This window comes from Propithecus coquereli, unplaced genomic scaffold (assembly GCF_000956105.1).
Source record: "Propithecus coquereli isolate 6110/MARCELLA unplaced genomic scaffold, Pcoq_1.0 Scaffold218, whole genome shotgun sequence".
Taxonomy (NCBI): domain Eukaryota; kingdom Metazoa; phylum Chordata; class Mammalia; order Primates; family Indriidae; genus Propithecus; species Propithecus coquereli.
The window spans coordinates 3,716,110-3,737,384 of NW_012146967.1; the positions used below are offsets into that span (position 1 = coordinate 3,716,110).

The 21,275-nt window shown below is 46.1% G+C and overlaps 1 protein-coding gene across 1 annotated transcript in view; it reads right to left on the reverse strand.

The window, feature by feature from the left end:
- The window catches only part of LOC105810673 (glycosyltransferase-like protein LARGE1), a 287,436-nt gene that overhangs the window by 39,057 nt on the left and 227,104 nt on the right, over positions 1-21,275 (reverse strand). Inside the window, exons 5-6 of the mRNA XM_012644703.1 lie at positions 16,885-16,967; positions 2,603-2,726 (exon numbers count right to left, since the gene is read on the reverse strand). Coding sequence (XP_012500157.1) covers positions 2,603-2,726; positions 16,885-16,967 — 207 coding nt within the window. The remainder of the gene's footprint in view (positions 1-2,602; positions 2,727-16,884; positions 16,968-21,275) is intronic.

The window sequence follows — 21,275 nt, forward strand, 5'->3', positions numbered from 1 at the left end:
CTTGGAAAGCTGACTCTTGCTAAAGACCGAGAATAGATTTGGGGGAGGAGAGGTGAGCAGAGCAGATGGGAAGAGACTAGTCTGGAAAAAAAAAATGCCACTATGCTGGGAAAGATCACAAAAGCTTGAACTAGGTGCAGGGGAGGAGAAGCCAAGCTAGGACGCAGTGTGGTTAGATCTGGGCTGAGGAAAAGGGACATGTTAAAGCCAAGCTCTCAGTTGTGGACCAGTGACTAAGTAGACGGTAGTGCCATAGCCAGGGGGGATCAGCATGGGAGGAGTGGGCAGATCGTGGCTTTGGGTTTGTTCAGCTGGATTTTGCACAAATTATTACTATTGTCATCATATGCAAAAACCATGTTTATAAAATGGTTTCATACTTGCTGTCCTACTGGGTTCTGAAAACAGTCTCATGGGATTGAGGAACATGCGCAAGAGAAGCGCTCGACTGGTGGGGAAATAAAATGCAGGTGTTAGGGACCTTCCGTGGAGTCAACAGTAGCAGAGGTCTGGTTAGAGGACAAGCCTTGGAGGACAATATCCTTTTGAACACATCAGATAGCATTCTTTAAAAATCATTATTTTTCAAGCCATGGAGGTTTCACTTCAAATGGATAAAAGTCCAGGATGTAAAATAACGGACAACTGGTCTACCCGCATTAAGGTGGCACGAGAGAATCAGAGCACCAGTGTATCCCCTCCTGTCCCCTTTCAACCAAGACCCCGTGGACACCCTGGGGCTCCCGGGAGCAGATTCCAGCCCCAGGTGCCTTACTCCTTCAACTTCCCAACTCTCAAAGGATCTCACAACAGGTGACACCACCAAGAGCATTTTATATCATTCTGGCCCTGGCTGCAAATTGGAGTGAAGCATTTTCAAGACCTTGCCATGTTCCCGAAGCTGGGTTATCTCTTTCCACCCCATCCTTAGTGGCCGTCCCCACCCAACTAACAAATGAAAGAGCCACAGCTCAGAACCAGCTAGCTAGTGCTTCAGTGGTAAACCAGGATTTGAACTTGTTTTTCTTTTTTTTAACCAGTGTTTTCTTAAACAGTAGCGGGTGCCGGCTTGCACGGGACATGGCGCAGGCTGTCGAAAGAAAGGCGCGCAATGGACGCAGAGGCAGAAGTTGTGCCAGCTGCGGCTCCTCCTTCCCTGTTGCTGTCTCCCCACGGTGTTGGCGCTAAGACCCTGGGAGACAGAGTGGCTTGCTTTCACCTTAATTAGCACAGCAATTTGCTAAATTTTGTTTTTCCCTTTTTAAGAGTGTTAATCAATTTTAGCTCAGAATAGATTGGAATGGCACGCAAATTAGCACGACAATCCCCAAATGCTAAATTCTGAACGTCTCGATCAACCTCAGAGCCTGAAGTACGTGAAAATCAGAAACTCTGGCCCGCATCTCAGTGATCTATTTAAAACGTTATGGCTCTAAAATGAAAAGATAATGGCCTTATGAGGTTTGGAACAAGCAATTTGTCAGAATCAGCCTCACGCCTAGGAGTTTAGTCCTTCCCAAGGTGATGGGAGACAGAGCAGCAACATATTTCTGCAAAGTTACATACTCCTCTAATACCAATTCGTTAAATCCACAAGCATGATGAGGTATTTGCTATGCACCAGAAACACATAAAAGAATGATAAATGTTTCCTCTCTCCCCACCCTACTACAAAGGGTCCAGGTGCTAGACAAGTGAATAGAGAATTTCTTCCTTTTTCCTGGAGAAGGCAGGGAAGTTTCTAAGAGGAGGGAGAATGCAGCTGAGAGTTCTGAAGGATGAGCAGGAGTTGTGACAAGACAGTGGGGAAGGGCATATCAGATGGGAGGAACAGCATAAGCTAAGCCTCAAGTATAGAGGAGAGGACAAAGAGAATGAGAGGCTCTCTACCACTTAAAGTAATATGGGAAATTTGCAGGAATGATAAGTGATGAGACTACAAGTAGAATCAAGAGCCAGAATATATGAGACTTCTTAACCAGACTGTGAATCTTAATCAGGATGCGAGTGAGCTGGTGCTACGAGGGAGATGACCAAATGGGTTTCATTTGGTTGAAACCCTCCAACCCAACATAACCCTTCATATTTATTCAGCATAATCTTTTTAAAGCACATTCACATATATTTCTCTCATTTGAGCCTCTTCATGTCCCCAGAAGGTTGGTATTAATTATAATTACCTTTCTACTGATGAGAAAGCAGGTCCAGCATAGGTAGGTGATTGACTTTGTGTCTTATGACCAGTAAATAACAATACACAAATCCAAACCCAAGTTCAGCATTTACCTCTCTGGGTGACAGACTGCTCTAGACAGGAGCTATCACAGACCATTTTCAGATCATATATGGGGCCAACAGCCTCCAGCTTCTACGGAAAGTCCTGGCGGCCAGAATTGCATAGATCACTGTGGATTCTGTGCTAACGGAGTGGTTAAACTAACGCTTTTAATAATAAAATCAGATCCAGGTGGCAAACAACCTCATTACACCCCGGACATTTTCAGTTAGGAGCTGAGATTTCTGTCATTACTACGGTCTACTGAACCACAAGCGAGAAAAGCTTCCAGCTAGAGGGGATCAGGGAGGCGCCTCTGCCCTGTACCTTGAGCTCGTCCGCATTGTAGAAGTCCACGCGCACGGCGGGCACCATCCAGGTCCGGAAGAGCGTGGCCAGGATTTGCTCCGCGATGGAGTCAGCGACGAGGTGGAAGTGCAGAGGGTTCCGCCTGTGGGGAGCGAATGGAAGAAGAGAGAGAGGCAGAGTTAGGGCTTGTGGCTCCAGCTGCAACACACTTCGCCAGCCCCTACGGCAGGGCTGGTCTCTAACAGAAACCGTGGAAGTCGGGCATGTTACCAAACCAGTGCCTACTGGTGAGGGTGTCGGAGCTGGAACGCAGAGAAGACATCTCGCCCGACCTCAGCAATTCGGCAAGGTGACAGCCACGCCCCAGAGAGGGGAAAATCGCCGGTGACACCCAATTCAAGCCAACTACCATGCTTGTTAACAGGATATCTGTGTTTCTAAGTCTTAAGTAAAGCACGTGTAACCATGTAGCCAACCTTTGCATCTGCCACCTGCATGTATCGGTATTGATGCAGAAAGACATCGTCAGAGGGCAAAGTCCTTTATCACAGACCGGCTGTAGGCAGCTGGCAAGACACCTCTTCCACGGCACACCAGTAAGTTCTGTTTTCTGCTTGTTCTTCTCCGAAACAAAACCAGCCTTTAAAGAGGGAGTCTTCTGGAGCTCCCATCACCGAGTATCAGCTTGTCCCCACTTTCAGTACATCTGCAGCTTTTACTCATTCAACCACAGTCAACCAGCCCTTACTGAGGCAGCACCCAAAATACACGAGAGCATGACACAGGGCAAAGCTCCTGGAATCAAATGGAAACGGGTTCAAAACCCACTTCTGATACTGATATGTGGGACGCCAAACTACCCCTTACACTCTGCACTGGTGTTTCTTAATTTGTAAAACGTGTAGAATGACCTTCTCCAAAGGCCATTGTGTTGATTAAGTAAGATAATAAGTGCAACATTCGACATATCAAAAATAAACATAGGAGGAGAATAAATGGCAGATATGCCTCATTGAGGAACTGCCAGGCACAAGGCAACAGGCCAGTCAAGAACTCGTATCACAAATACTACTGTGCTACCAAAAATAACATGAATTGCAGTACCACGAACGAGCACCTACTAGAAATAAAGCATTGTTGGAAATCCCAAAATGAGAACAGCCTGGCCCGCCTGACCTCAAGGAGCTCACAGTGTTCAGAGAGACAGACAAACCACAGTTAAACACAAACGGGAGAAGACTGTGATAACCACAAAAGAACACAATTCTGTGGGAGCAAAGAAAAAGCAGGGCTAACTCTGACGGGGTCAGGACGATGTGTAAGAGAAGAGGGAAGCAGCGCCCTAAACGATAAGCATGACTTGGACAGGAGAAGGAGGAAGAGAGGATGGGGACGTAATCTGCGATCCAGGAGAGCAGCAGGGACCAGGGTACCAGGAGTGTGGCAGGGACCTACGTCCCTAGGGAGCGAGGTGCTTAGCAGGACTCCAGGGCTGCAGCAGAGGAGGGAGATGGTGTGCACAGCAGGCAGTGCGGTGAACGTCTATTAAACAGCATGGACTTGAGCCAGGCGTGGGGTGCACAGGACCTGCCTCTCGGCCCTCAGCCTCCCATGCAGCGGCTCCCTAGCCTTGTCCTGTGTTCCAGACACACTGACTGTCCCTCAGTCTCCCACGGCCCCTGTGCTCTCTTTCTCCAGCCCCGGCCTGTGCATATTTGGTGTATCTGCAGGAAACCCTCTCATAGTTGCCCATTCAATAAATCCTTACTGCGCACATCTGTCTGCCAGGTGATGAGCTGGATGCTGGGGACACAGTGGGGAATGAGACCCAGCCACACCATCCCTGCTCTCTCGGAGCCCAGTCTTGCCACCCTTCTTTCACCCTCCCCGTTTAGCCTTTGGGTATCTCTCAGCCTGCTTTAGGGCTGACGTCAGTTGCTCCTAGAATCCTTTCCCTACTGACAGTTACCTCAGCACTACCCATTTATCCATCCTTCTGTAGTGACTGCCTGTCGACATGTCTGCATCCCCACTTGACTGAGCTCAGTGAGGCCAAGGCTCATGTCAGGTGTGTTCAAACACAGCCCCATGGTCCACAGCTCAGGGCCTGGGATGCAGAGGAATTTACTAAATGAATTTGATGGAGAGATGGGTTGCTGGATTGTGGACAGGTAAGGGGCACAGATGTGGATGTGTCATGCAGGAGATTAGACTAGGTGGACATGAAATACGGATCTGATTAAGACGGTGTCCAAAGGAAGAGCAACAAAGAAGCTCAATCCAGAGGGACTGCAGGAGAACAGATCTTAGATATGGGAAAAAAGGGAGAGGGAGAAGCAGAGCGTGACACTGAGGTTCCTGGGTTGGTGGCAATGTCTTCAGGACAGGGCACATGTCAAGAAAGGCACATTGGAGGACGATGATGAGTTTGGGATCGGGCACATCAAGTTTAAGGTTGGGGTTGCAAAGCCAGCGATGCTGCTGGATGAATGAGCCTGGCAAATACTGGGCACCCAGTAAAGACCCCCACAACAGAAAAAGAAAGCCAACACCCCTCGCCCTTCTACGTCACCGTGATCACCACCATAAGAAGGTAAGACAGCTGATGGTGTGTTCTACATCAACTGTTCAGAGTCCGGGCTCTGTTCTAGAATGTCTAAGTTGGAACCCTGGCTGCAGTACTGACTGAGTCACCTTAAGTAAGTCCCATTATCTCCCTAGGCCTCAATCTCCTCAGCTTCAAAACAGGAACAATGTGGAAAGTAATATTGCCTGGGGCAATTGTGAGGATAAAGTGAGATGATACACATAAAGTGCTTAGGAAAGCATTAGGACATTAAATGTGAAATGTTCGATTTCGAATCAAAAGCGTAGATTATATCTCAAACAAGAAGCAGTACAATTAATCCAAGTAAGCGCCTAAACTATCGGCACAGTTTTGCCATCCTAAGGGTAGCTTGTTTATGCCAACAGCAAAGAAGCCTAGAGAGTGAATGGTGAAGAAATCACAAAAGGTGTGTGCAAGAAGTCGTCCCAAGCCTGGAAGAAGTGGTAGTCAGTTGGTGCAAGGTCTGGTGAATACAGTGGATGACAGAGAGTTTCCAAGTCCAGCCTCTGTAGTTTGAGCAGTGTTGTTTGTGTGACGTAGTCGAGCACTGTCTTGCAAGAGGATTGGCCTGTCTCTACTGACCAATCTCTGCTGCTTAACTGCAAGCATTGCCATCGTTTCATCCGACTGGTTGCAGCAGACACCTGCTGTAATTGACTGACCAGATTTCATGAAGCTATAGTGGAGAATACCAGCGCTGGATCACTAGACAGCCACCCTCAGCTTTTTTTGATGATTATTCAGTTTTGGACTATGTTTCCACACTTCATCTTTATCCAACCATTGTGCCAAATGCTTGTGATTGTCAAAAAGAATCCATTTTTCATCACACGTAACAATACGGTATAGAAATGGTTCACCTTTATGTCATGACAGCAAAGAAAGGCAAGCTTCCAGATGATTTCTGATGCTCGTTTAATTCATGCGGAACCCATCTATCCAGCTTCCTTACCTTGCTGGTTTGTTTCAAATGGTCCAACATTGTTGGAATAGTAACGTCAAACCTTGCTACTAATTCACGCATAGGTTGAGATGGATTCATTTCCACTACAGCTTTCAGCTCATCGTTATCCACCTTGGTCTCAGGTAGCCCACGTGATACGTGGTCTGTTTCCATGAATGTTAACTACTACCAATATTAACTTAAGAGACTACAATTTTCGCATCAACTTTTCAATAAAATATTTCTAATTAGTACCTCCATCGACAGGAAAAAAAATGGTTTGAATGAATAAATGTCCAACAGGGAGTTCTTAAGCAGTAACTACACGTAAGGCCCAACAGAGACACAGGCGATGAATGAGCTAAGGGTGCTTTCTTCAGGCAGCTTACAGTCTGGCGGAGGTTAAAAAAAAAAACAAACCCCCCCCCACACACACACACATTAGAACATGGGTGTGCCACTATGCTGGGCTGCCACACACAGCTGCAGAGCTTGGGAACAGCCCACCTCCCAGGGAGCCATCTGCACAGACTTAGACACAAACATGCAGGACGCTTTTAGAGTTGCCTGGTGCAAAACCTGCACAACCATACAGGATGACTCTGCAAGGGGCAGCACAAAAGCTACAGGGGTGTGAGGGCAAAGGGGACTGCTTCTTGGTAGTGGAGAATCTAGCAAGTTTCCATGATTCATTCTCTAAGAGAAAGAGCCAGACAAGGTTTGGAGGCTCAGCAGGCAGCAGATCGAAGTTATAACTCCAAGAAGTTATAACCTTGTTGCAGAGCAGTAGTTAGAGCAGCGTGGGGTAAGAGGAGCAGGCTCTTAGAGGAAAACGCTGCAAACATTCAGATGGCGCTTCCTTCTCCAAGGCTCCTCTTCCTCGGGGCTATTTAAAGAATCTCTCCAGAAGGGAGAGGAAATGCACAAAGAAACTTAACCCCATCTTTAGGGCAATACCGGGTGTCTGCACTGTCAAACAGGTTGGTACACCTCACGAGCTTACTTCGGACGTACCGCGCCCCAGCCCAGGTGACCACTGAGGCCCGGCATTTGCGGACACTGTCTCAGCAATCAAAGGCAGGGAAACCAGCAGCAGCAGCTGGTGTCTCACTCCTGTCAGGTACATGCTCAGAGGGGTTCCACTAATGTCCCACTTTGGGTACCATCGTGAGAATCTGGGACCATCACAAGAACGTAGCTCCTGTCGGAGGCCTTCTCCTTTTAGATCCACCACGCCACAGTGCAAGCACCTGGAAACACCGCCCAGATGCCTTCTCTCAGATCCTCTGTGTAAGCCGGAATGTTTCCCCTGAGCTTTAACTTGTAAATCCGGCTGCCAACCAGACGGGCCCACTTTCATATCCCACAGGTCCCTGGGAATCAAGGAGGCCCAATTACAATGCTCCTGACACACACGTTTCTAATTATTTCTGGAGTATTTGTTTTAATACCTGTCTCTCCTCTACAATGTAAGCTCCGTAGGGACAGAGACTGGGTCTGCCATTCACTGCTGTGTCCCAGCCCCCAAAGCACAGCTCGACACAGTAAGCAGAGGCTCGAATTTACCCTAAATGACTGCATCGAGGAAAGCCTCAATTAATTTTTAAAACGGAAATCATTTTGCCCTCTCTTGGCCCCTAACATGTTCTTCCTTCTGAATTTCATGCCTGGGTTAAAGGTGCACCATTCACCCAGCCTCACAAGCTAGAAATGGGGCACACCTGGGCTCCTTCCCTGCCTGTATCCCACACATCCAATCAACCGCAAGTCCTCAGAGGCAGCTTCACCTAATGGTTAGGACCCAGGTTCCAGAAGTAAAACTGCCTGGCTCCTTATCTTGGTTCTGCCATGAGCCAATGTTGGACCCTAGGCAAGCTTCTTTGCTTCTGAGTCTCAGTTTCCAAATCTTTAAAATGGGCTTGATAATAATAGCTCCTACCTTAGAGTGATTGTCAGATTCATTGAGCTAAAACATATGAAGCACTTAGAACGGTGAACAGCAGGTTGTAAGGACTTAGTAAATGTTAGCGATTGTTATCCTACTCAACCTTTGGTGCTATCTCACGAATATATTCACTCTTTTTCTCCCTCTTTTGCTCCTCCCAGGATATCCTCCATACTCTAAGCCCTGCGCTCTCTGTAACACGAGCACACGATCCTCTGCTCATTGTACAGTGTATAAGGCTCAGGCTTCCCCATGGAGCTAGCAGGACCTTCAATGATCTCACCCTGCCCGCCTCTCAAATCTCATGTCTTCCCACTTCTTCCTCAAACCCTGCACGCCAGCCATTTTCTTCCCAAATTCTGCATGTGACCAGCTCCTGCTCCTCCTGCGGGAATAAACTCAAGGGTCACCTTCCTACGGAGGGCTTCCATGGCCAGCCCATCCAAAGTAGCCCCCTCTCCCCTCCACCTGCCCACCGCCATCACTCTCCATTCCATTGCCCTGTTTGGTTTCTTTCTAGCACTTACTGGCACTAGAAATCTCCATGTTCACCTGCAGGTCTGTCTCTGACCCCTGTGACACTGTCACCTGTCTAGGGTAGAATTTTTCCAGTTTCACAAAGTACCTCCTGTCTTGTTTATTCTCTCCAACCCCAGGCTTACGAGGCGTCTGGCCCTGCGTGCAGTCAGTTCCAGGGCTGAGCCCTGTTCTCCCACAGGCTTGTGTTTAGGCTGACACTCTTCCTGGATCATCTATTCTTCACCCCACTGACTGCTTCTAGCCTTCTGTTCTCCAGTTAGATACCACGGCTCAGAGGAAGCCACTCCCCTGGGTCAGATGCCCTTAGAGGCCCCCACTAAATTCACTTAGCTTTTTGCAGTAATCTACTGACTATTCACTTCTCTGTTCCCTGCTAGTCTTAGCATGGTGAGTTTACTTTGTTAATAATTTTACCCCCAGATTTTTTTCACAGTTCCTTACAGACATAACCACCCAGTAATTGTTCAATGAAGGAATGAATAAATGAACAAGTGAATAATTACCAAAGAGAACCAAATGCCCTCACAGTTTGACACAATCACCTGGATACAGAGGTGCTTTGAAGAAAATGTAGGAGAAAATCTTTTAACACAGAGTTAGGTCATTGTTTCTCAGATGTGACATCTAAAGCACAAACAATTAACAAAAAATAGATAAACTAGACTTCATTGAAATAAAAAACAAACAAACAAATGCCATTTTGTCCCATTCTGCTCTCTCCCATCTAAAGACAAAGCTAGAAGATGGCCAACTGCAACCCAGGAAGAGGGACCAGCAGAACCTCACCATGCTGGTACTCTGATCTTCAGCCTCCACAACCATACAAAATAAGTGTTAAGACAAAAAAAAAAAAAAAAGAAAGACAGACTTTCATGCTTCATAGAACATCATCAATAAAGTGAAAAAGAACTCCAAAAGAAGGAGCCAATATTTGCAGGCATACAGCCAATAAGGGACTTGTATCCACCATATACAAAGATCCTTTACAGTTCAAATAATAAAAAGAAAAGTCAGTCAGTCAACTAAAAATTGAGCAAAGGACTTGAATAGTGAATTCTGAAAGAAGAGAACGGTCAATAAGCACATCAAAAGATGATCAACCTCATTAATTGTTAGGGAAATGTAAATCAAAACCACAATGAGCTGCCTTTTCATACCCACTAGGGTGGCTAAAATGAAAAAGATAGACAATAACAAGCATTGACAAGAATTTGGAGATATTGGAACCTTCAGTTGTTATGGGTGAAACTGCAAAATGGTACAGCTGCTTTGGGAAACAGGTTGGCAGTTTCTACAAAAATTAAGCATATATAAACTCGTTATATACAAAAATATATGAAAACAGATGTACACAAAAAAAATACACATTCTTAGCACAATTATTCATAATAGTCAAAGAGTGAAAAAACTGAAGTGGCCACCCACTGATGGACGGATGAACACACTGGAATATCCACACGGTGGACCATTCTGGTTAATGCAAGGAATGGAGTGTGACCCACACTGCGTCGTGGATGAACCTTGAAAACACCACGCCAAGTGAAAGAAGCTTGTCGAAAAGACTAAACGGTACATGATTCCACTTACATGAAATGCCAGAATAGGCAAATCCATAGAGACAGAGTAGATTAGCGGTTGGGATGGGATGGGGGAGCAGGAAATGAGCATCTCTGGGTATGGGGGTTTCCTTGTGAGGTGACGAAAATAGTCTTGGTATTAGACGGTGGTGACGGTTGCACAATGCTATGAATTTACTAAAAGCCACTAAAGTGGACACATTTTATTAAAGAGTAGGATTTATGGTATATGAATTACATTCCAATATCTACCTGACTGTCTGAGATCTGGGATGATGGTCTGACCCATGAGTTTGGGAGAGGGAGGGGCCTGCTCTGCTCAGCTGCTTCTGGGCTTCCTTCCTCCGGGCACCGTGCTGACCAGTACATGGTCTGCCCACAGAGGAAGGCCTGCAGCTGTCCAGTTTGGCCTCCGACTGGGAGGTAAGTCCAAGACATGCATAAGAGATACCCTGATCTGTAGCCACTGTTGCAAGAACAATCTGCAGCTCCAGACTAACCGCAATGAGGAAGGTTACTTCATCCCTTACATGTGCGACTTCTGAGTCTTATGTCACATTTGGTTCCTAACTCAGGAAGGTAAGAAATAGTTTTAACGATAGAACCCTGCAAATTCCAAAATCAGCCAAAGACTACGAGTCTATATCCTGCCCTCCTTTGTTCAAAGGAAGATTAGCAAGAGCTAGACAGATGTGAAGGACATATTTACACCAAAGTGAATTTCACCAACTGAAGATAATAAGAACTCATTCAGAGGAATCATTTTCTCAATATATGATTCAAAGCTATTTAGTTTTATATTGGTATAACATCTAAAATAGTCTTTGATGCCAGTTGCCGATTATAAATACATTTTGCGAGCATTGCCTGAGGCCTGAGAGAAAAGGCTTCTGCCTGGACAGGCCAGCTTGGGTCCACATCTCAATACAGAGCGAGTCCCACATAGCTTGCCTGCATTAGTGCCACACAGATATTGCTGCAGACATCAACTGCGTCCCACAGACAGACCAGACGGCACTTCTACACCTACGAAGGAAGCGAGTACATGCTTCCTCTTCAGCGGAGCTGCAGACTTCACTCCTAACGAGCAAAGCCCCTGCTGCCTCTGGTTTCCTTGACCGCTGCCTTCTTCCAGGCTGGGATGCAATAAATACAGTACCACAAAGAGGCAAAGATGATTAAACCATTGCTTTCTTCCTGCCTTTCCTTTCTTATGTTGTCAAGAATGTGCCACATCCCCTACAAGGCAATCTGGGGTCTGTTTTTATTAAAATATACAAGGACATCTGAGCTGAAATCATCTCTAATTATTAAGTTTACAATGCAACAGCAATTTTAGGAAAAGAGAGAGTCTGTGATGGTAACTTGAATGCTCAGTGAATCTGTTACACTTAAAGAGATGTAACAGAACTCATTTCGGGAAATCATAGCAGCTACAATGAGAGTTTTTCAGAGTGAGTCTTTGGTTTGAGAGAGGCCAAGTGGCTTTGATAATATGAGACGACTCAAGGAAAAGTCCGTATTATGTCAGAAAAGCTCTCCAAGGGAGAAGAACAGAGGAACTTCCAGGAAAATCAAAAGGCCTCGTGGTGCAATAAAAGCAGCATGGATTCTAGGTGTTGGCAGAGCCAAGGTTGGATATTTACTCGTCTGTGACCTTGACAAGCTATCTAACCTCTCTGAGCCTTAGTATCTTCATCCATTTGTGGGGATAATAGCATCTACTGTACCAGGATGTTGTAACCCATGTGAAGCTTAGCATCTGAACTATGAAAATAAGTTCTCTTTGGTTTCACATTTATGGGCAGGACCAAATAGCACAGATCTCTTACCTATTCCAAGACATTACCTGCCCATGCTATTTTCTTAAGTCTTACTAGGAACACTGATGCCCAGTCCTTTCCAATCTTTATTTATTCGATACTCAGCACCACAAAAATTCATACCTGGGGAATGAGAATGATTATGGAGAACACAGTAATGACAACAGTGTCTACACTGTCACCCAAAATGATGAACAAAACTAAAAATAAAAATAATGATACAGAAAATGGCAACTTCTTTCTGGTGAAGAGCTCAGACTCTGAAGCTAGAGTGACTGGGTTCAAACCCAGCTCTGCCCATCCTCTCTGTGTGACTTTGAGCCATGACTGACACCTTGGTCCTCAGTCTCACTTGTCTGCATAATGGTGACAATAACTGTGCCCATCTCATGAAGGCACATGAGGAATCAATGCACTAATCAATGCATCAAAGAGGAATCAGTGCAACGCTTGGAACAGAGCCCGATGCAGAGTGAGAACTGCGTTAGAATTTGTTAAACGAATAAAACACAGAAGAGTTTAACATACGGTGTATCTTTCCATATGCAAACCGGGGCTCTGTGGCAGGTTGGGGAACGCACTGAAGCTCCAAGACCTACGGTGACTTGCCCTAGGGTCACCCAGCTCACGTGTGACACGAGCAGAACCGGAACCTGGGTCTCCTGCTTCATTTTATTCCAAGCCTATGGTCCTCCTTCACAGCCTGGACACTGCTTCCATGACGACTTTAAGCCTGAATAAGCAGGAAGACAACTAGAGGCACAAATAGTCTCTTTTATCCTCCATGTTCTTCAGGAGCACAAGTGAAGTTTTAAAAAAAACAAAAACTACTTGATATGCAAAGTAAGGGAAATAAACCGGCTTCCTCCTGCCAACAGGGCTATAGAGTGTAGATCATCCTAGCAAACAAATATTAAATTTTTACAAGCTGATCCACCTCTCTGCCCAGGAGGTAAACACTTAGTTACTAAATAAATATTTCTTTTCTCTGCTTCCTAAGAGCTTGGTTTCCTTGGAGAGAAGTAATATCGCCCAGTTTCTTTGCAAATGAGATTGGAGTTATAGACATTCCCCAAACTTTTCTCTGAATATCCTGCCACCTAGGTAACACAGACATATATTGTACTATTTTCTACTAGGTACTAAATAAATTTTTATCACACATACTTTACATATATCTTTGTCATCCACCTTTTTTCTTCCCCATAGAGGCTGCATAATAACAAAAAATATTCTTTGAAAAATAAAACAAGATCACCTTTATTTCTACCACCCAAACACAATATGTAAAAGTTCTATTTTTTATGTATTCTTTGCTAGTCTTTCGTCCCCTGAATTTTGACCTTGTATGTGTACATGTGACATACATGCCTGCATGTGTTTATATACTGAAATACAAATTACGCATTCTGTTTTAATATTTTCACATATTTTATACCATAAGCATTGCTCCATGCTATGACATACTTTCTAAAAGCAACAGAGTACATGGCTTACTATAAGAGGATGTCTAGTCATTCGTTCTTATTTTAAGTATTACCCAATTTTATAATTATAAGCAATATTTCCTAAAAGGTATTTCTATAGTCAGAGTCGTCTTTTTACGATAGCATCCCTAAATCAGTCACACAGCGTTAAGGTCTTTGGCACATCCTGTGAAATTTCTTTCCAGCATGTTACAGCAATTTTCAGCGCTGGCATCAGTGTATAAGAATGCCTGTAACACTCTTTTACTGTCTTTTGAAATATACTACACTCATTGTCACCAAGCATATGGCAGATGTGAAATTGATTTGATGTCACACAGTAAGCCTTACATAAAAATTTTGTCTGGAAAATAAATGTAATTACTGTAATTAACAATGAAATCTGAAAGAAGCATCCTACACCACTATTATTATATTATTATTAACATCAGAAAGATATTTCATTTGTCAAAGTATTTTATAATCATGTATTAATATTAGTTAATTCCTCTGATGTGCCTGGGAGGCACTGAAGCTATTTATAGCTGGACTTTCTAAGCTGAAAGTCGTTCAAAAGTCCTTTGGTCTTGATAATCTCAACTTGTTATCACCAGTGTATCAATTCGCAGAATCATTCCATTTGCATAATTTCAGGGATGGGAGGGAGGTTAGTGGTCTTTGGTCCAAGACGATCAAGCAGTCATTGACATGGGAAGAAGAATTTACATTACACATGTTAAGACTTTGCTTTCTTCTCAAATCCCCATGGCTCCGTGAAAGTATGGCACGCCATCAGCAGCTGATAAGAATATTATTGCTATTTTTAAATTTAACATCTTTGTGCTGCAGCACAGTTACTGTAGGAGTAAAAGTTTATACTCAATAGGATTCTTACAATTTCAACAACTATTACCTTATTTGATTTGTAGCTAAAGCAACAGGAATAAAATTTATACGTAACAACACCAGAAGTTTTTATGACCTCAAAATTCGCCATAACTGAAAAATAGCATAATTGAGTATTTATAATCATGCAATTACCCCTTTCTAAAAAGAAGGCTTTTTGTTTCTATCAGGGAGGGACCTGAGTTCTTTAATGGAGGCAAGGAGTGCATACATAAAAGGCTGAGAACCACTCAGCTAACTCAATGCCTGGCCTACAAGATGCCTGGTTTCAAGTCGCAGACGAAGGCTGCAGAGACAAACGGTGTCTTCGGCACTACACAAAAGCTGTGGTGGTGTGGAAAAGGTCTCCCACCTCAAGTCAGAAGACACTGGGTGGAGCCCCATGTGGCCAGTCTTTATTTGGCATTTCCATTTCCTCCTTCAACGTACGACTGACATCACAACTGCAACTGGACAGAGCCACAAGGAAGAGCGGACAGCCCCATCACTAACCGGTACTGTGATACACTCGGTTGCTGCTCGCTTCTCCCGTGTCCCCTTCCCTGCTCCAGGAGGGCAGTGGGTCTGTGCCTGGCTCACCTGCCAGCTCACTCCAGGCACATAAGGGGCCAGCAGCAGAACACACAGGTGAGTTCAGTAGAAAAAAACAAGCTACATAATAAATTGTTTATTATTAAACAATAATTAAACAAGCTAATAAATAAATTGTTGTTTTAGACCAAATAAGTTTTGGGGTGAATTGATTCACAGCAAAAGCTAACTAATATAGGAACTAAAGTCTAAAGAGTCAAAATGACCTTCTGAAAATCACTCAGCTATATTACGGCATAATTGAAACTGAACTAAGTCTGGGTTAGATGTATTAGTTAACCGATTGAATAAATATCTCAGATTCTTTATTGACGGACTCCCCCAGATTGACTTGTTAAACATGTAAACATTTATTGAGTATATGATACATGACAGGTACTTTGCTAAGATATAAGGGATGTAGAAAAATACAGCATGGGTTCCAACCCAGAAGGCCCACATTCTACTACAGAAAATAAATCATGAATAGGTAAGTAAAATATAATGTACTAAATCTAATCATAGAAAGATGAACAGAGTATTGTAGGCTGTAGATGAGAAGCCCCAACCCAGACTGAAGGTTACAGGTGGGCTTCCTGTTAGAAATGCAGCCTACGCAAAGTGTTAAAGGGGACAAAGGAATTTGCCAGTTTCGGGGTGGGGAGAAGGCAGAAAGGAGGAGGAAATGGGCAGATAGAGCCGCGTGATGGGCCGTGACAGGCAGGACACACTGTGGAGAGGGTGGGGTGCCACAAGCGGGTCAGAGCTGCTGGAGCATGAAGTCGGAGCAAAGAAAGGAGAGAGAAGTCCTATGGACGACGACCTCAGACCCTGTGGTCCGTGGGCCACGGTAACCCCTTGGCAAGGAGAAGCATGGAAAGGTTTTAAGAAATGAGATCTGCCTGTCTGAAATGTTGTTCTTGAATTAGAAAGGAGGGATCTGAAGAGTGAAAACCAGGGAGGCAGGAAGGGCACATGTAGGGGAGAGAACAGGTAGATCTGAACTGCAGCGGTCACAGTGGGGACAGAGAGAAAGGGCTGGAAGTGAAAACTACCCAAGAGGGAGAATCGCGGGGCGTTGACTACAGACAGGCTGGTGGGAGACTGAGAGGAAGGTGGGAGTGAGGATGAATCCCAGTTCCTTGCAGGGCTGTTAGGTCTTGGGGTGTCCACCTTTCCTCCCACCTCTGCTTAAGCCACTGACAGTTGGATTCAGGTGTAGCACTTGGCACTGATCTCTGCTCAACTGAACTCTAAGCTTTTCACGACTGTTCCGACTATTGAAAGCCTCCTGGATCCTGACTCGGTCATCCAACACATGTCTGTCCTATTGGCTACAGCTGCACATAAGCTTATCCAAACCGTGGTAAGAATCTGAGAATAGAGCCAGGGCACTGGCCAGAACTGTGGACTCAATGCTGGGCATTACCCTGAGTATGTCTGGAGGCAATCAACATAGTGGGGGGACAGAAAAAAAGTCCCGTAAGAAAGTAGGAGGAAGTGGCGAGAGCTTAACTTGGAGAAGATATGACGACAAAAGGCATCGTCACTTCCAGCTGGAAGAGGAGCCAACCCTCAGTATGACTGGTTCCACGGGCAGCCACGAGGACCACTGGACAGCACCCGTAGCTTGGGAAGTTTCAGTTTACTGCGAGGCAGGACTTTTGAACAGTCAGAAATGCCCAGCCATGGGCTAGGCCGTGTTGGACTACAGTAAGCAACTGCAAGAGTTTGCCAGGGCTGCTGTAACAAAATACTGCAGGCTGGGTGGTTTAAACAATAGGAATTTATTTTCCCACAATTTTAGAGGCTAGAAGTCCAAGATCTTATGAAAAATTCTGCTCTAATTTAACCCTTCCCCAAGGAGACAGGCAGGCAGTCAGTGCCAGACATCAGCCCGCAGAGCAAAAAGTTGTTCTTACCTGTGAAACAGGACGGATTTGACCAGGGTGACGACGTCCCGGCTGGCATTGTATCCGGCACAGACGATAGCCACGTGGATTGTCTGGGGAGAAAGGAAAGCAGAGTGAGCAGTCAGATGGAAGAAGGCCTTCCTCATGTTTCAGATCACACAAAAAAGAAAAATTGCACTGATTTCTTGTTGGGATCATTAGAAAACAAAGGGCACAGTCTGCAGCTGTGGGAAATAACTCAAGACGGTTTTATTAAGGCCTTTTTAATCGGTTTATGGAGCTATCATCATTTGGAAACCATTAAGGCTCTTTTCAATTACATTTTGGGGACGAGAGAGATGGTGACTGGCTCAGATAGGCAAATGGTGAGTCCCCTGCCCCCACGCTGGGAGACAATGACAACTGGTAAAAGAGAGAAGAAAGAAATGTGCACTGAGAGGAAGAACTGACAATCCAGGGTCTCACACTGAGAAGCAATGGCTCGCAGAGTTTGAGACATGTTCCCGCGAGACGTCTTGGGTTAGGGCCAACCCGATAACGGGGCTGAAGGGACCGATGAACGCCTGCGCGCCCCATCTGGGATAGCACTCAGCGAACCGAAGACAGCAGAAGCGAAGGGAACCTCGCGGGTCACCTCGTCTAAGCAGTCGGGGGCATGGGCCTCAGACACGAAGCCTTCAGCCCAGGGTGACCCTGGGAGAGCTGCAAGGTCAGCTGACTCACGGCAGTATGAGCACCGTGACAAGTGTCTTGCAAGGTGGTGGCATGGTGGAACAATGCCAAGAGCAGAATACGCTGCCCGGTACGCTGCACTCCGATCACGGCAAAAACATCTTCCAGGGCTCAGCTTCCTCATCAGGCTGCCTTGGTGCGCTGTGCCTCATTACAGGTGACAAAGGCACTCCTCTCTTCACCCTCTCAAAGCTACTGGGCAGGGCAGGGCTGGCACCTTCAGGCGTGGCTATACCCCCCCGCCCCCGGCTGCCAGTAACTTTTCTCTCTTCCTCTCGCGCACACACTTACCATGCTCTATGGGTGGCACGACTTGACAGGGATCGGAAAGTGCCGCTGTAAGGCAGCCCAGACACCCCGGACAGGGAGTCATCCGGCCTCTCAAAGAAGGGAGGGTTCGCACTTCTCGATTTTGTCCCTCCTACCGAAGCGCAGCCTTCCTTGAATGGAAACCGCCTCCTAACACGCATTCCAGCTGAGTACTGTCCTGAAGGGTATGGCGGAACAAAGATGCTCCCTCCAGCACCCAACACTTCGATTGAAGGGAGGGCACTTGAGAGATGCTGCTCTTTTCCAGAACTACCCACAGCCCTCGCTTCCACGGCACAGCTTCCTGTGCCATTATCCTGCCCAGCCACATCAAAACGCAGTTCTGATATCCTGGTCACTTCCATACAGGCTTTTGTGACAATGACCTCTGCGTCCCAGGCCTTCTTCACGACCCCACCTTCAGACGTCATGATGCGAAGTTTACCCGTAAGGGATGAATCATCCCACAGCTTCAAATCCACATCCACGGCTTCTTTAATTCCAGAGACCTTCACCCCACCTTGCCCACCTACTCCCAGTGGCAGAAGCTGGACCCCCAACTTCATCCAGAACCTCGTCTTTCTCAGAGATCCTACAACGAGGGGCTTTCCACACCTGCAGGACTCTCAGAGGCTCACAGCAACTCCACCTGCTCCTCTTCCTGCATGGAAGCCCCTTTCCCCGTCTATCGGGACCCCCACGCAGCCACCACCGCTGCTCTCTGAACCATCACCTCCCGTTGCCCTCAGCACCCTCGCACGACCACACTCAACATGCAGATCCCCAGCCCTGGCTGGGCGCCGCAGCCTCCCCTCTGCCCTTGTACCTGGTACCAAGAAAGAGGAGGGGAGATGCGAGAGAGGAAAAAGCAGCACGACAAGAGCTAATATGTACTGAGCAAATTACTCCGTTCCAGGCCCTGTGCTTCATGTTTTGCATGGATTATGAGACTCGGGTCTCACAGTTGTATGAGACTGGGTGGCATTATCATTTCAGTATCACAGATCAGGAAACTTGGGCTTACAGACCTGGAATTCAAACCTGGGGACAGAGATTCTTAACACTGGGGGGTTCAGAAATACTCAAAAGATTTTAAAAATATACTCTGTGCCCCAGCTCCACCTCAGACCAATTAATTCACCATCTCTGGTGTTCAAGATCTTCCAACACTCTGCAGGAAGGCAGTGGTTGCCAAGAGGGGACAACTCACCTCCCTCCCCAACAACCCTCAGGGTATGTGTCTGTGTCTGGAGGCATTCTTGATGGTCACTGCTGGTGGGGATTGGCGGGGATGATGCTACCAGCATCTAGTGGGTAGAGGCCAGGGATGCTGCCAACCACGCTACCGTGCACAAGACAGCCCCACCACAAAGAACAAGAGTACCACTGTTAGGAAACCCTACGTTAGGAGGAAGAAAAGGGGTGAGGGGGGGAAAGAGGGGAGAGCTCAGATCCCTCTGGGTTTATGCATATCTTAATTTCTCCACCTGTAAAAGGAAGGCACCTCTGCTTATCTCTGGATAATATGTGCAAAAGACTCAGGATGAAAGATTGTAATGCGGATTCAACCGTCACCATTTAAATCATGACGGAAATGAATAGGAAAATGCCTGCACATGGGAAACATAACCGGGAAGGGGATGAGGATGGGGAAGAACATGCTGAATCAGGCTCTTCTGAATCACAAATATTTAAACATACAGCCTCCCAGATATCAAACTTTGTCTTGGCTTCAGGGTTCAGGGACTTTTTTAAATGGGCCCATTAAATGTAAGCACAAGCGCGCACATTCTCAAACATTTTACATAATTTTCCAATCTCTTTAGTTTCATCGGATACACCTGCCACCATGAATAAATTTATCATCTGGAGCCATAGCGGGAGGGCCCTGCTATCCAGGAAAGCAGAAAATCAGAGTGTCACTGAATATGCTCTTGGAAGGGTTTTGGGTGGTCCAGAAGTGAACCACGGGAGTGGGGTAGGGGTTGCGGGGTGTGGAAAGAGGAGGGAACAGGGGTAAATGTTCCTTGAAAGAGCAGGGGTCACAAAAACAGTCTTGTCATGATGACTTTGGGTACTGAAGCTATGAAGTCCAGGTTTCTAAGTTTCTTGGTGTGGTAGATTAAAGATGGTCAAGACTACTCAGAGGACATTCCTCCCACCAAAGGACGGGGTATGAATTTCAGATTCTGGGACCACTGGCCCCATCACTAAGCTTTCCTCTCCATACTTGAAATTACAGTCATACGTCAATGGGGTTCCGTTCTGAGAAATGCATCATTAGGTGATTTCATTGTGTATCAGAATGTATTTACACACACCTAGATGGGGCAGCCTACTACACACCTAGGCTATATGGTATGGCCTATTGCTCCTAGGCACAGCCCTATACAGTGTGTTACTATACTGAATACTGTAGGCAACTATAAACTCAATGCTAATTATCTGTGTATCTGAACACATCTAAACACAGAAAAACTACAATAAAAATAATGTAAGAGGTAAAAAATTGGGACACCTGTATGGGGCACTTATCATGAATGGAGCTTGCAGGACTGGAAGTTGCTCAAAGTTTTCAGGAGATTTACAAAGCTCTTAAGACTCGTGGACCACAAAAACTCTTTCTAAAGAAACCCTTAAGGCTTCCACTCATTGCCTTTAATCCTTGGCACGGTGCCCAGTACACTGTGAAACTCTGCAAGCTGCACCTGAACAAAGAGGTAACGTAGTGCTAGAGCTGTGAACTGGGTCAGTGATGACCTCTATTTTAGAACCTGCAGGAAGGATTCATGACATCAATGTTTTCGGAGTTGCTGTTGTGCCAGGCACTGTGCTGGCTCGGAGGAAACACAGGTAAATTACACAGTCCCCGTCCCACAGGGTCAAGTGCAGAGACAGAGCGACAAACAACCAGGCAACCCCACCAGAAACGGAGAAGGCTCCTCCTACGACAGCAGGCTCAGCATCCCTGTATCCCAGAGGAGCCAGTACCACCCCAACCGAGAGGATGCAGGGAGAGCATCACAGAGGAGAAGGCCTTTTAGTGACTAGACCAGAACAGCCTGTCACCCGGGACATTCAGGGACGGCTGGGACTTATGACTTGGAACTTGTCAGGCTCCATGAAAACCTGAAAAAGAAAGTTCTTTGTGCTCTGTCCCCCTACAGGAAAAAATCTTCAGAGGGCATTTTTTCATATAGGGACGTGGGGGAAAAACAATTGCCCCCAAAGAAATTCAGCCCAAACTAAGGGATGGCAGGCAAAGCTGTGGCCCTGGCAGAAGTCGCCCACGCCCTGGCAGCACTGCTTCTCCTACCCACTGCTCCCTTCGGGGCACTCTGCCCAGGGGTGCAGTTCAG